The 13,177-nt window shown below is 44.9% G+C and overlaps 1 protein-coding gene across 4 annotated transcripts in view; it reads left to right on the top strand.

The window, feature by feature from the left end:
• Window positions 1–6,657: 6,657 nt before the first annotated feature.
• The window catches only part of CHRDL1 (chordin like 1), a 45,559-nt gene continuing 39,039 nt past the window's right edge, over window positions 6,658–13,177 (top strand). For all 4 annotated transcript variants that reach the window (XM_064463366.1, XM_064463364.1, XM_064463365.1 and 1 more), the window contains exons 1-3: window positions 6,658–7,090; window positions 9,944–10,090; window positions 12,036–12,148. In XM_064463366.1, the coding sequence (XP_064319436.1) occupies window positions 9,994–10,090; window positions 12,036–12,148 (210 nt within the window). In that variant the 5' untranslated portion in view covers window positions 6,658–7,090; window positions 9,944–9,993. The remainder of the gene's footprint in view (window positions 7,091–9,943; window positions 10,091–12,035; window positions 12,149–13,177) is intronic.

The raw sequence follows: 13,177 nt of genomic DNA, 5'->3' as shown, positions 1-13,177 counted from the left end.
GTGCAGGATCAGAATCAAGCAGACTGGCGTCGCAGTTTAGTGCAAGTCAACGCCTTAGGGTCTGTTATGAGTAAATACACAGTATTGTTATCAATGTGAAAGACAGGTCCACAGCCATTAGTTCATTTTACAACCGGGCTCAGTTACACGAAGGACTTTGCGTCCTCAGCTCTTGCTGGTAGCAATGGGATTTGCGAGTGCTCAGCCCCTGGCAGGCTCTGGCTCCATGCTGGCACACATTTGACTTTGTTCTCCCTGGAGAAGGCTCATTTGGCAAGTTCAGTTTTGCTAATGGGTTTCAAAAGCACTCTCACACCAGCAAGTTTCTGAGCAAGAGAATTACATAATACCCGAGGTGTTCGGTAACCTCATTGTTATTGTCTTTGGCTCACCAAGGCGAGATTAGCAGCACTAATCACGGTTTTATAGAAGTATATTTGAATTGCAATTGGAGCCTCATTCAGTCTGCCTTGACTCCTTCTGTCATGCCTTGGAAGACGGGACTGACTGGGTTTATCTGGTGGATCTCAGCTGTAAAGAAATGCCTCAGCAAATGGATCTTTATCATGGTGTGACCAATCTGTAAGATTTGTTGCTGCTTTTCTCATGCATAGCTATACCCTCAGCACGTGCAAATCACTGTGATTCCTTGAAAACTCCTGCAAATTTCTACCAAGTGTGATTCTAGTCAACAGTACCAATGGCAGGGAAGAACGTCTGTTGCTTTTATGTGAACCATACCACCTTCTGCTGTTTTCAAGAGCGTGTGGTACTGAAACAACAATGGTGAAGTTCCTCCCAGAACTCTGAAAGGATCACTTATAAGGATTATTTAATGCTGCTTTTCACTTGCTGAAAACAGTCACCGAGATGCTGTTGCTTACTATGTAGTATTACTCTCTGGTAGTAGCAGTAATTGTAGGTTGTGCAGGCTTCTCACCCACAGAATGCTGTCCAGACCGGAGTTACAGATGAGAGTTTGGACTGAAGATTTGGACTTGGTGTCTGAAGGGAAAAAGTGCCCCTTTCAGTTTCCTCAAATACGTGGCATCAACTAGGGATTCAGAGCTCTTGTTTCAACTGCTCTATTGATGTTATGCCTCTAACACCCATTACATTTCAATACAGGATTAAATAATGTGAAAGAAATTAATTACTACTATTAATACTGGAAAAAGACAAAAACCCCAATCTGGCATGGCTAAATAATAAAAAAAAAAAAGAAGGTAAATTAGATGGATAAACATACAAAGGGGACAAATTAGAAATCAGTGGTTTCTGCCAAAGATTACAAAGCACCACTGACAGTAAGATGTGCCTGGTCAAGCATTTCCGAATTGGAGATTCAACTACCTGGATAAGAAGGTACAAGGAAAGACAGGATGGAAAGGAAAGCTTTCTGGGAATGTCACAAAGATCAGCCCTTTCACAGTTTAACTGTAGTCTGTGTAGACTCCTTGGGCTTTTTTGAGTAATAATTGCTTCTACATACCTTGGCGATGACACTTCACCACTATTTTACTCGCAGTAAACCTCTGAGCACCGGTGTTTTGGCACACCATGGCAAAGCTCATGCAGCTCATGAATATACCAAAACCCCTGTATTCCTACAAATCGTCTTGCAGACTGTTTGCCATTACAGGTAAGAGAGAGAATTGTAGGATCATCATCACAGCTACACACACACTGTGGTGGCAATAGGTATTTTATAAATACCTGGAATGGAATGGATTGGATTGGATTAGATTAGATTAGATTAGATTAGATTAGATTAGATTAGATTAGATTAGATTAGATTAGATTAGATTAGATTAGATTAGATTAGATTAGAAACAGCAGCAGATGAGCTCTTTGAAATCAATGCAAAATTCAGGAGGGCCTCACCTCTGAGTGCATGTCTATCTATTCCATAGTTATACACTGGTATTTTCAACACCCCACCTAGCGAAGTGTCATCTGCTCTAGGACAGAATGAAAAATTGCGTGGTTCCCTTCCCCTGCATTTTCGTGTTTGCTACTGGCAGCTCTTGCGACTCTCTTCTTACCTGTGTATTTGGAAGTGAGATTTAGTGATGTATGTTTTAGTTGCCTTTTTTGGCGGAAGAGTGAAAGATTTACCTACTCTTCAATCTCAGCTGAATATGTCCACATCAAGGTAATGAGGATTTGGGCTACAATTTGACATTTTATGTAATGTTGTTTTTTTTTAATAAACTGTATTGAAATCTCAGACTCACTACGTTCATCTGCCTCACTGCTAAATAAGTAAATTAATTTCTAATGCTAGAGGACTGAAACCCCACCGCGGATGAAGTCAGTGCTACAGAATGAACAGGAGGGTGGAGAATGTTCATGACCATCCTATGCCATAATCACAAAATCATGCACATCTGAAGCCCTTTTTGTTTAACAGTGTATGTGAAGACTGCTTGATGAACATCCAGATTGTATTCCCAGTATGGTACTTAGAGGGCTGATCCAAACCACAAAAAGTAATTTAGAGATTTTTATAAAATCCTGGGAATAATAGTTAGCATCTTAAGATACATTTTCCAAAGGGCTCCACTGAATCTATAGGAATGCAAAAAAAAACAAAGGAATTTGTTAGTTTAAGAACTTCTTTTCATACTTTTTCAGAAGTGAAAATTTGACCATAGATAATAATTTTTGCTTGAAAGCAAAGAGGGAAAAAAAAGACAGGGAGGTAAAAGAACGTTGTGTCATGTGTCTAACATCTCTCAAAGCTCAATGTCTGTTCCAATTAAGAAAACTCCACATGGTGTATAAACATGTTAGCATTGGCACGAATCTTTTATCCTGGTTTTTTTTTCCCTCAAGAACTGAGAAATAATAGCAGGATACCTACATCCTGCTCAGTCACTGTGAGGCACAGCACAAGGAGCACTGTTTATTAGCTGCTTAACTTCCATTATCTTTAGTTAGAATTACATGGCTACATTTCTATGCTCTTAAAAACTGAGGGCACCCTTGAATCTCTTAATGCCCACTATCAGGAGCAATTCTTTCCTCTCCAGACACCAGGACGCAGAGCATATTCGAGCAGTGAGTTCTGCTTGGCAGCATGAAGGGTAACAACTACGTATTTGATGCTTCTCTGGAGCTCCCTGTGTCACACATGTGCAGCAGCCCTGAACTTCACAAATTGCGGTAACAGCCCACTGCTGAGCAAGAGCACAGAGCAAGGTGGTTGCTAAGTCATGTCAGTGCTGTGGTCTAAGGGGAATAAGACAGACTCCCTACCATGGGGCTGTATTAGCTGCGAGACAAGGCAAAGCATAATGGGCTGTGGCAAGACACAGAGAGTACTAGCTTTTAATTGTACTTACTCCTCACTTAGGCAGAGCTGGGAGAGGAACAGCTCAGGCACGGGTGCAGCGCTACCAGGACCCAAGGGCGCTGGCAACCCTGCAAGCTTAGCAGGGGTCACTCACCGAGAGGCCACCTGTGAACATTTCACTCATGCACAATGTCCAGCATGCGTCACTTTATCCTTTGACCTAACAACCGTAACACTTGCTGCGACACTATCCCACGTGAAGATGTATGACAAAAAACAGAGGCAGCCTTTGTACGTGACCAAGAAAGAAGCAGACCCTGATAATTTTAAACTGCATCATCACTCAAAAGCCCACAGGGACATGCCAGCAACTGATGCACAGCACAGCCTGAGCAGCAGGATCAGAACTAGGAGTAAGGCTAGGGCTTGCCTTCGGAAGTCTAGGTTTCCATCATGTTGCACATTCAGTAAGTCCCAAGCCCTCGCCTGAGAAAGGCTCTTTCAGCCAATTCTCTACAGTCTAAATCTGCCAAAGAGTGGGAAAAGGGCTTCTTTTTTTGTATTTCTGTATTCAGCAAAGGCCTGACACCTGAATGAGTATCTCCAGAGACCCTCGGACACCATCATCTTCTGAAACAGTCTTACAGAATGCTGTGGAAAGTGCTGGCATCTATAGCAACTTTCCCAAGGCACTCTTCAGGCCAAATAAGGAATTTCTTTTCAAAGAATCTCTGAGCAAAAGAATTCAGGTCACAGAGTCTATAGAAAATATTTCATTTCTCATTACTACTACACTGACTATGTGTAAAGAGTACTGCAATGATTACTGTTGTCTTTATCTGCACATGCTGGACTTTGTATCAGCACAGGGAAGGAAATACACATGAAGAATGCTGTCTAGAGGAGGTTGGACAGAGCTGAGTAGCTGTATTGGGTGAGTTGTTCCAGAGGATGTCCACACAGTAAAACTGGCCCAAAGCTGCACCTACCAAAGTCACGTAGATGCTATAAAATCAAACTATCAAGCCTGCCTACAGGGACCTGTGCATTCCTACTCACAAAGATTTGCAATCTCTTTTCTTTTCTAGACAAAATCACAAATTGCATATTTGGTTTTGAGTAACACTGGAAGAAACAGATACTTACATTACCCAGGATGCCTAAAGTCTTCTGAAAACACCGCCATACGTATGTTCACTTTGGCCACTGTTATCCATAAAGAGAATACTGCTTCCAATCAACGACAACAACAGAACAAAAGCCTTGCAGAGCAGAGACCCAGCATGGAGAATGCAGCCTTCATCCAACTGTAGTAAGACAGGAGTTCAGAAAATCAAAACACTCCGCTGGAATTTGGACAGCCCATGCAATGCCCCTTTTCTATAAAGAAAAGCCATCTTAATGATGTTACTATGGGCATTTTAATACCTCCTCAACTCCTCTGAAATGCGATGGCATATCAGTTTAGCTCTAACACTGTAGGGAATGGATTGATTTTTGATTTGGAAGGAAAACTACCGCATGCGGAGTCACCAGCACGACTTCAGCCTCCTGTAAGGGCAGCAGGACAGAAGCGCAGAGCTTCACTTGTAATTGCTGCCCTAAATCCAAGAAACAGCCCTGATGATGCAATCTGGTTTAAGTTGAGAGCTATCAGGGCACGTAGACAATCTACTGCATCTTGCTGGACTGTTCCAGTAACAAACTCCTTTCCTTTCACAGTATGATCTTTATTTCATTTTACTTCATTTACCTTCGGTGCTACATCCTTCGCTGCTGTGTTTCCTTGTGGTGTCTGGACTCAGTTTCTGCGACAAGATCAGCAGCATTGGTGAAGAGGTACTGGGGTAAGATTCACTACTCCTCCCACACCCAGTGGGCTCCCAGACAGCTGGAGGCAGCTCCTAGGAAGGTCCCTCCACCCTGTGCCGATGTCAGTGGGAAGACTCTAACGGGCTGTGGGTCTGCCTCTTTGCAGAATGCAACAGGGCCGGTTCAGCCATAGATCTGAGTATGTATGTTACTCGTATGTGATTTACCTCACAGACTGAGCCCGCACAGTCTAACCCGGCGCAACATCCAAAGGAACAACATTACTAAGGCCCCACAATTTAGAAGCATGTGTCTACACGCTTAACTCTCCTCTCCAGGAGCATGGCTATACCTCTGCAGGACCAGAGCTTGCACAGCTCAGGCTCCCTGCCTTCAAGTGCAAGTTACTATCATATTTCTGATTCAGAGTTACCATTTGTTTTTCCGTTGCCCATCCTTATTTCACACAGTGCCTCTTCCAAACTATCAGCCTGAAGTAGTAGCCACCACATTCAGGACCAAGAGCTTTAAGGGATGATTTTTCCTCAGGGACACTGATTACTGCCTGTGCACAGCAAGGCAAAGTGTGGAAGAGTTATAAAGTCACGTTTTACTAAGAGGCAGACCTGGTTACTCACAAAGTCACACTACAAAACCCTTAGGAAGTCAACTGTTCTTTCCTCATGCTAGTACAAGGTTTCACCATACACTGTATTTTCCATATTTCGTCCAGCTCAGTTACAATGGAAGAAATGAAAGTTCTGCTCAATTTTCAGCTGTCTGAAAATATCTACCAAGCCCGGGAGGCATATGACCTCCCAGCAGTGCTTCCCAAACACCCTGGTCCCAACTAGGGGAAATAGGTTGTAATTTGTTTCTCCACATGATGTCTTTTCATACCTCACCCTTTCTCTCAGATCATTTGTCAAGGGTTCACTGATCTCTTCTTGTTAGTTACAGGGGCTACAACAAGACAGAAAAAGAATGTTTGGCCAAGCATATAATGTCATGAGTCATGGGTTTAATTTAGTTCCACCAGAATCTCAATGTGACCTTGAAACCTTCTAACACAATAAATCAGAGCGGAGGGTATCAGCAGAGGGTGCCTGAGGGATCCCGGCGGAGGCGAACTCCACGGGCTCTGCTCCGGAGGCTGTGCAGAGCCCATCAAAGAGCCGCCTCGGTGCAGAGCCCCCTCCCCGGGAGAGCGGCCGGTTACCGGGGCACGGGCTGTGCCCGGAGCCGCTCGCCTTCCTTTTCTGTTTGAAGGCACCGGAGCCAGGCCCGGCCCGCAGGTGGTTCCCGCAGGGCGGGAGGGGAGGGCGGCGAGGGGGAGCCGGGCCCCCCACCCCGGGGAGCCCCGCCCGCCTCCCCCCGGCCCCCCAGAGCGGAGCAAACCCCACCCCAGGGCCGTGTCCGGCGGCGGGAGCGGGGCGCAGGAGGGGAGGGGGCCGGGGCGGGAGGCGGACCGCCGGGGCGAGGGCTCCTCCACTCCTCCTCCTCCTCCTCCTCCTCCTCCTCCTTCTCCTCCTCTCGCCGCCGCCGCTCCAGTGCCGGCGGGGCTGCGGGGCAGGACCCGCCGCCGAGCATCCTCCGGCCGCGGGGCCCGGCCGCGCCGCCGCGGGGGCTGGAGGCGGTGGCAGGTGTCCCACGGCCCGGGGCCCTCCGAGCGCCCGCCCCGCGGCGCCCCCGCCCTTAGCGGCTTCCTCCTCTCCGTCAGGCGGGGGTCGGGGGCTGCCCGTGGGTCCCCTGCGCGTCCCCGCACCGCCGCCGCTGCGGGAGCGAAGGGGACACTCTGAAGGGCCGGGCGAGGCGGGGGAGGAGAGGATGGCAACGTGAGAGGGAAGCGGGGCCGCCTGGCCGGAGCCCCCCGCACCCCGGCGGAGCCGAGCCGAGCCGAGCCGCGGGGCTGCCCCCGCCGAAGCCGCCCTTGCAGGCAGTCCCCAGGGCCGAGCGGAGCGGCCTCCAGCCCTGCCCAAGGTTTGTGAGCTTTTCCTTCCTTAGGCGAGACCCCGGGGAAGGCGCAGTCCTGCTGGCCGAGCTGCGCCCGTGGGCGCGGGCACTGCCCCGGGGGCTGCGGGGGGACCGAAGGGCTTTGAGTCCGGCTTAATTTCTCCCTGCCCGAGGGTCGGGGCCGGCCGGCGTCCTGCCGAACCCTCGGTGGCCCCCGGGGCTCGGACCGGCACCCCGCCGACGGCAAACCTCGACCTACGCTCCCCTCCCGGGCTGGGCGCCCGAGGGACGACAGCTCCCTGGAGGCGGGGGGAGCCGGGAGCCTCCGGCCACCGAGGGGACTCGCCTACTTGCAAAACAGCCCCCCGACGGTAAAAGTGCAGGCTTACAGCCAGCTTGCAGGAAAAAAAACCTTGGGCAGCGCGGCGGGAGGTGCGTCCCCCCGCTCCTCCGGGCGATGGACGGAGCGGAGAGCCCGGGCCAAGCGTCCGCCAGCTGGGCTCGGTCCTGCTTGGGCTGGGGTTTTGCTGGGTTTTGGGTTTATTTTTTGCATTAATCCTAAAACGTGGCGAGGCCGGACCTTGCCGCTTGTAGTTGCTAAACCGGGCTCTTCTTACGCGAGGCGTTAAAACGGAGCCGTAAACCTTATCGCAGTGAGCAGCTGGGGTCCGAAGGGGATCGCTTTCATTGTTTCTACTAAGCAGAAAACACACCAATAATTACAAGGTTAATCCTAACTGAGATTATTTAAACCCAGGAATATTTTTAGGACGTTGCCCTTTGGGGAAATAAAGGGAGTGTGCTAATAGTGAAAAGTATGTGTTTATATTTGGAGTAACAACAATACAGAAATTAAAGAGAATTAAGAAAGACATCAAAAGTCCCCATCGCATTTCTGTTATTAACTCCTCCATTTCACATCACCGTGCAGCATTTCTGAGCGTAAGCAGTCCAAGTTTTAAAATGTTCTTCCTTCTGAAGACCTGACTTTTAAAATGGATGGATTTCTCAGCCTTTCTATTCGAGCTAACCAATCTAGCGAGCAGGTAAAGTGCCGCACAAAGGATAATTGTGCTGCATTTATAAATATTGTTTGCTTAAGCAACCCCCAAGAAGGTCAAAATATTTAAACACTCCCATTTCTGCTAGTCCCGGTGATGTGCTACCGTTGTTCCCAGCGCGTGCGTGATGTCCTGGGACTAAATTACAAGGCTTTAATTTTAAACAAGTTTCTAAAAGGTTGTTTGGCTTTAAAATGCCCTTTGTGATTTGAACACGTTAAAAGGAAAAAATTACTTACGCTCTTCTTCTGAAATTGGAATATTATTCTCCGTTTCCAAAATAAATGGAAAGTTTTATTTTGTTACTGCATAGGGAGTGTGCTTTTAAAATATTGTTATTTTTTGGAATGTTTTCAGATGCAGTTTGCACTGTTTTGAATGAGCTTATTGGGTACAGACAGAGTAGTTGCATAGATGTGATTAGGTAAGGAAGATGTCCATTTTGGTTGTGGTTTGGGAACGCAGAGAACCCTTGAACAGTTAAGGCAATAAAAACACTCCGATAAAATCAGATCACCCCCGCTTTGTTACAGTATCCTACCTCTCAACAGTCTCAATCGGAAGATTTTCTTTTTAAGTGGTTGTTAACTTACTGTTCCGTTAATTTCTGTGAGTTTTCCACCACTTAATTTTGAATGCACATATCTAAATTATTATTTCTGCTTTGGTTTTCTGTGAGCTGAAACATATTCCTGTACAGTTCTATTACTTACCTGAAATCTGAAGAGGTCAAATTAGTTTACAAAGCAGATTGGTTATTTTTCCAATAGTCAATCTTTTTTTTTTTTTAACTTTTCTAAAACTAATTGTGAATCCACATCAAAACTCTTAAAATCAAACCCAAATCTTTCCAACACTGTAAATTATGGACAAGTGTACTCTGGGAGGTTAATAGTTTTGCAATGAATTCTGATAAACAGTAAAGTATCAACATATTTCTCAATTTAAAATCTTAGGTTGGCTATCAAAGACGAATAAATTGGACCGTAGTTAATTATTTTCTCCCTTGTTTCTTTCATTATAAAATAATTCACCTTTTAAAAGCTAGAAGAAGATAAACGGAATGGCACATGCAGCGAGTACGATGCCATCTCTGCACCGCATAGAGAATACATTCAGCTTTGCTCCATATGCAAGATTTTGCTATTAAAGATCGACAAGAAAGGGGATGACATGTCGCCCCCCCATTCTACTTTCAGATATCAAGGCGACAGAAGGGTTAACTGTAGAAAAATTAATTATACATAATCCCAGAACAACAGTAGTTAGGAGAGGGGAGGAGGGGTGAATTAAACAGTGGTAGAAGCCTGTTAGATGCCGTGAGGAAAACTCCCGTTGACTGCGGCATGGCCAGCGTTTCACCCGGCACAGGGATTGCCATAGGGCAGGGCCAACGCACCAGGGCACCCAGGGTTAATTTTACGATGAAGGAAACGTGTTACAACTGACACCTGTATTTCCTAAGTTACAGCCAAAAGAGCTGCTCTACAAGAAAATCTCCCAAACTAGTTTCTTCTGAAGGAGAACTTCAAGAATTTAGATTGCTTATTTGCCAGATTTCTTTCTTTTGAAATAAAATAGGGACTTTATTATAAGTAATATCCAGTTTTCTGCTTTCATGAATGGGAGTGTGTCCCCTTTTCCACAAATGAAATGATCTGAAGCCAAAGTTGTTTCCACGAAATGAAGATCCATGATACAGACCAGTGTTTTAGTTCTGGCAGTTTAGGATTTCTGTGTGCTGGATGAAATCATGTCAGAGAATGTAAGTATCTTACAGGACTTTAGTTTAATTAATTTAATCTTTTCTTCCCAACAGCTCAACATTCTCTACTTTGGAGGCTCTTTCTTTTCCTTTTGTTGATAAAGATGAGAAAAAAGCGGATATTGGAGGATTTTCATTTTACCTTTTTTGGTGTGCTCTGTCTCCTTTTCCTAGATGGAGGTAAACTAGAACAAGTAAAACGTAAGTAGACTTCGAACAAAGCTGTCACATTCACCCAAATTTGATATTTTCCTTCTATTTGACAGAGGTGGTCCAGAAAAGATCTTCAAACAAGAATGTCCTAAACCGTGGAACTGACTTCAAAACCTTCTAACATTCTTCCTCTTTCTAATCCTATGTTTAGTGGAATTGGGTCACATCCACATTTGGGGCAGGTTTTCCTGAAGCTGTGCAGGTTTCATTGCATCATGAAGAACATAACATGTCAATTTTAGAATCTGTTTTATTTCAAATATCCTAAATCAAGAGAGCGCTTAATTCCATTTTAGCGACCTCTGTAAACATCTGACGGATTATCTGGATTTTGTCCCATGTGTAAGACTATTGTGCTGAAGTTTTCAGCCAAGGTAAAGTTCGTCCAAGACTGTTCTGTTGTGTTCCAAAAACAACCTCATATGAACTGGATTAGATACATCCTTTGAGAAAATTAAGAGTCTAAGCACTGTCAAAAACTTGATGAGAAGCATTGAAAAGAATACAAACAAAACAAAGGGAAGATTTCTACAAAGCCTGTCATCTGTGGGAGATGTTAACACATTTTAGAAAGCGTGGCAAGGAAGAATAACTACTCGGATAAGTCTGGGAGTTATTGACTGCCACAGCCTCATTACTAGCTCTCTGGAATGCTCTCTTCACCTGCACAGGCTGGGTTTTGGCCACCTTCTTACAAAAGACATTGTCTGCCCTTGAGAATTAGTTAAAATTTTCAGTCTTGGTATCAGCAGCTTCTGCTTCTAAGGAGGTAGATTAAAAAAAGAAAAAGTAAGAAAAAAAAAGATTTAAAAAAGGTAAGTGCAGTTCCAAAAGGCTGCCTTCTCTGCTGAACTTAGTCAGAAGAAAACAATGTGCAGGTATCCCTGTTCAAAGAAAGCACAGTGTGAAAAACTATCGGACTCCACTTCAGCTGTCTGCTTTTTCAGATCCTGCATTGCATGTGTCATGCTTTTGCGTGAAGAGAAAGCAGATCACTGCACCGTTGCTACTAATAATCCCTGCCTCTTGCTACCTTCTTTTAGCCCAGTAAATGTCAAGAATGTCCCTTGCTTGCATTATCACTTGGAAGACTTTGATACCCTGAGGTATCATCCATACTGAAGGTGATGAATGCAGCTGAATTTGGATATCATTAGGAAAACAGGAAGGACTTCTCTCATGGACACACATGAGAAACACCCTTTTATTGGAGAGATTTGTGTTTTCATGTAAAACCATAATGTGACAGGGAGAGACAGGACAGGAATGTCTGATAGATCTGTAGATTATATCATCTGTAGATGATATCTGCAAAACTGCATCTGCAAGATTAGAAGTGCTTAATGAACAGAAAGATCTTAAAATATGTTGAATGCTGATGCATATGTAAACCAGCACAAATTGTTCTGAAATGCTAGGACAAACTTCTTTTTTATTAGGTTGTTAAAATATGGAGATACTGAACATGCAGCGTAAACACAGTGCGTTTATCTTCCTTCTGCAGTCCCCGTGCTCAAAATCTCTCTGCTGTACAATCTGGGACCTTCCTGAGTTGACCTAATTGTTTTGGTCTTGCAGTGGAAAGGTTTTGCTTCCCATAAACCTGTCTGAGCAATCAAGCACTTTAATTTTGTTACCTAAAAGGGATCTTAGCCTGTGGTTTTGCAAGTGAAAGAATTAACTCACCCTGTATGGAAACCATTTTGTCGGCTATTTCAGGAGCTGCGATTTTGGAAAGATGGGAGGCCATGCCGTTTATTTTGGTTTGGGAGGTTAGAAACAACAGCACATGCAATTAAGGGCATTTCCATTGTGTGATTCTCCAGGGAAGGAAAATATAGTTTACAGAAAACACTGCACACCTAAAAAGACTTTGTAAGCATGGAATGGGAACATTCATTCATAGCTCTTTCAATTCTTTACTGTTTTACAGATTCAGATACATACTGTGTGTTTCAAGATAAGAAGTATCGTGTAGGAGAAAGATGGCATCCTTATCTAGAACCCTATGGCCTTGTTTACTGCGTTAATTGTCTTTGCTCAGAGGTAGGACTGCTGAGTTATTGATCCTACAACTTCTTCTGCTTGCTTAATTGACTAGAATCCTTTATGTTGTGTCTACAATTTGACAAAGCCCAAACCTGTTTCTGCTGGTGGGTCTGATCATGCTGCAGGAGATAGAGGCAGGTGACCCCAGCGAAGGGAAAACGTTAATAGAGAAGGCCAATACTGGAAAAAACCCCACTTGCATGGGGTAGACAAAACAGCTCCTCAACTAGCCAGAGGCTTTGTCAATGCTGAGCATTACATCTTGAATAATTGGACCCTACTACCTAAATGCAACCCTTGCAATTCCATCAATATGGACAGGTCTGCGGACCCTGAATTTGGTAATGTTTTGATCTGTGTACAGTGCCCACATTTTCCAAGGCACTTCCACAGTCAAAGCGTCTGCTGCCCTAAAGTGCTGAAGGAACAGGCTTGGATATCACCGTTTGTAAAAAGTCTGTGAAATAAGAATGGGATGATGAAAAATGAGAACAGGGTATGGGGAGCAGAGAGAATTGGGTAGGTCATGAAAGGCGAGGTCCTTGGCCGCCATCGGTTGGTGCCTGATACGAAGCCACAGCGGTCATAGATCCCTTACGTGTCGTAAACAGCTGAGTGGGGACACACCAGGAAAATGAGGGCAGAATATGCCCCTTGGAGTACTTCAAAATGACTAAACAGTAAGGGATCTTAATCACTAACACATGAGACACTCCAGATGCTGAGTCTCGTCTGCTGTATTTAATGCAGAATAAAGTTTTCTTGGCTATTTTCCCCCCTGCAAGTATAAAATATTGGGCCCCTGTGCAGCATTTGTTCTGAGGGATCTGCTACTACGATTTAGTGCAGAGATGCACAAACAGTAGTCCTACAAGCTTGGCTGAATCTCAGATCCGTGCAGCAGAATGTATCTGTAAGAGAAAAAGCAACGTGGTATGAAGAAAAGGAGAAGTCCCTGGTTATAGCTAAAAGGAGTTTCCACTCACTTTTGGTGATCTATATGCAAAGTTGAAAGTTCCCTCAGTC

The sequence above is a fragment of the Phalacrocorax carbo genome, chromosome 11, assembly GCF_963921805.1.
Source record: "Phalacrocorax carbo chromosome 11, bPhaCar2.1, whole genome shotgun sequence".
NCBI lineage: Eukaryota > Metazoa > Chordata > Aves > Suliformes > Phalacrocoracidae > Phalacrocorax > Phalacrocorax carbo.
This window is presented reverse-complemented; position numbering and strand designations above follow the sequence as displayed.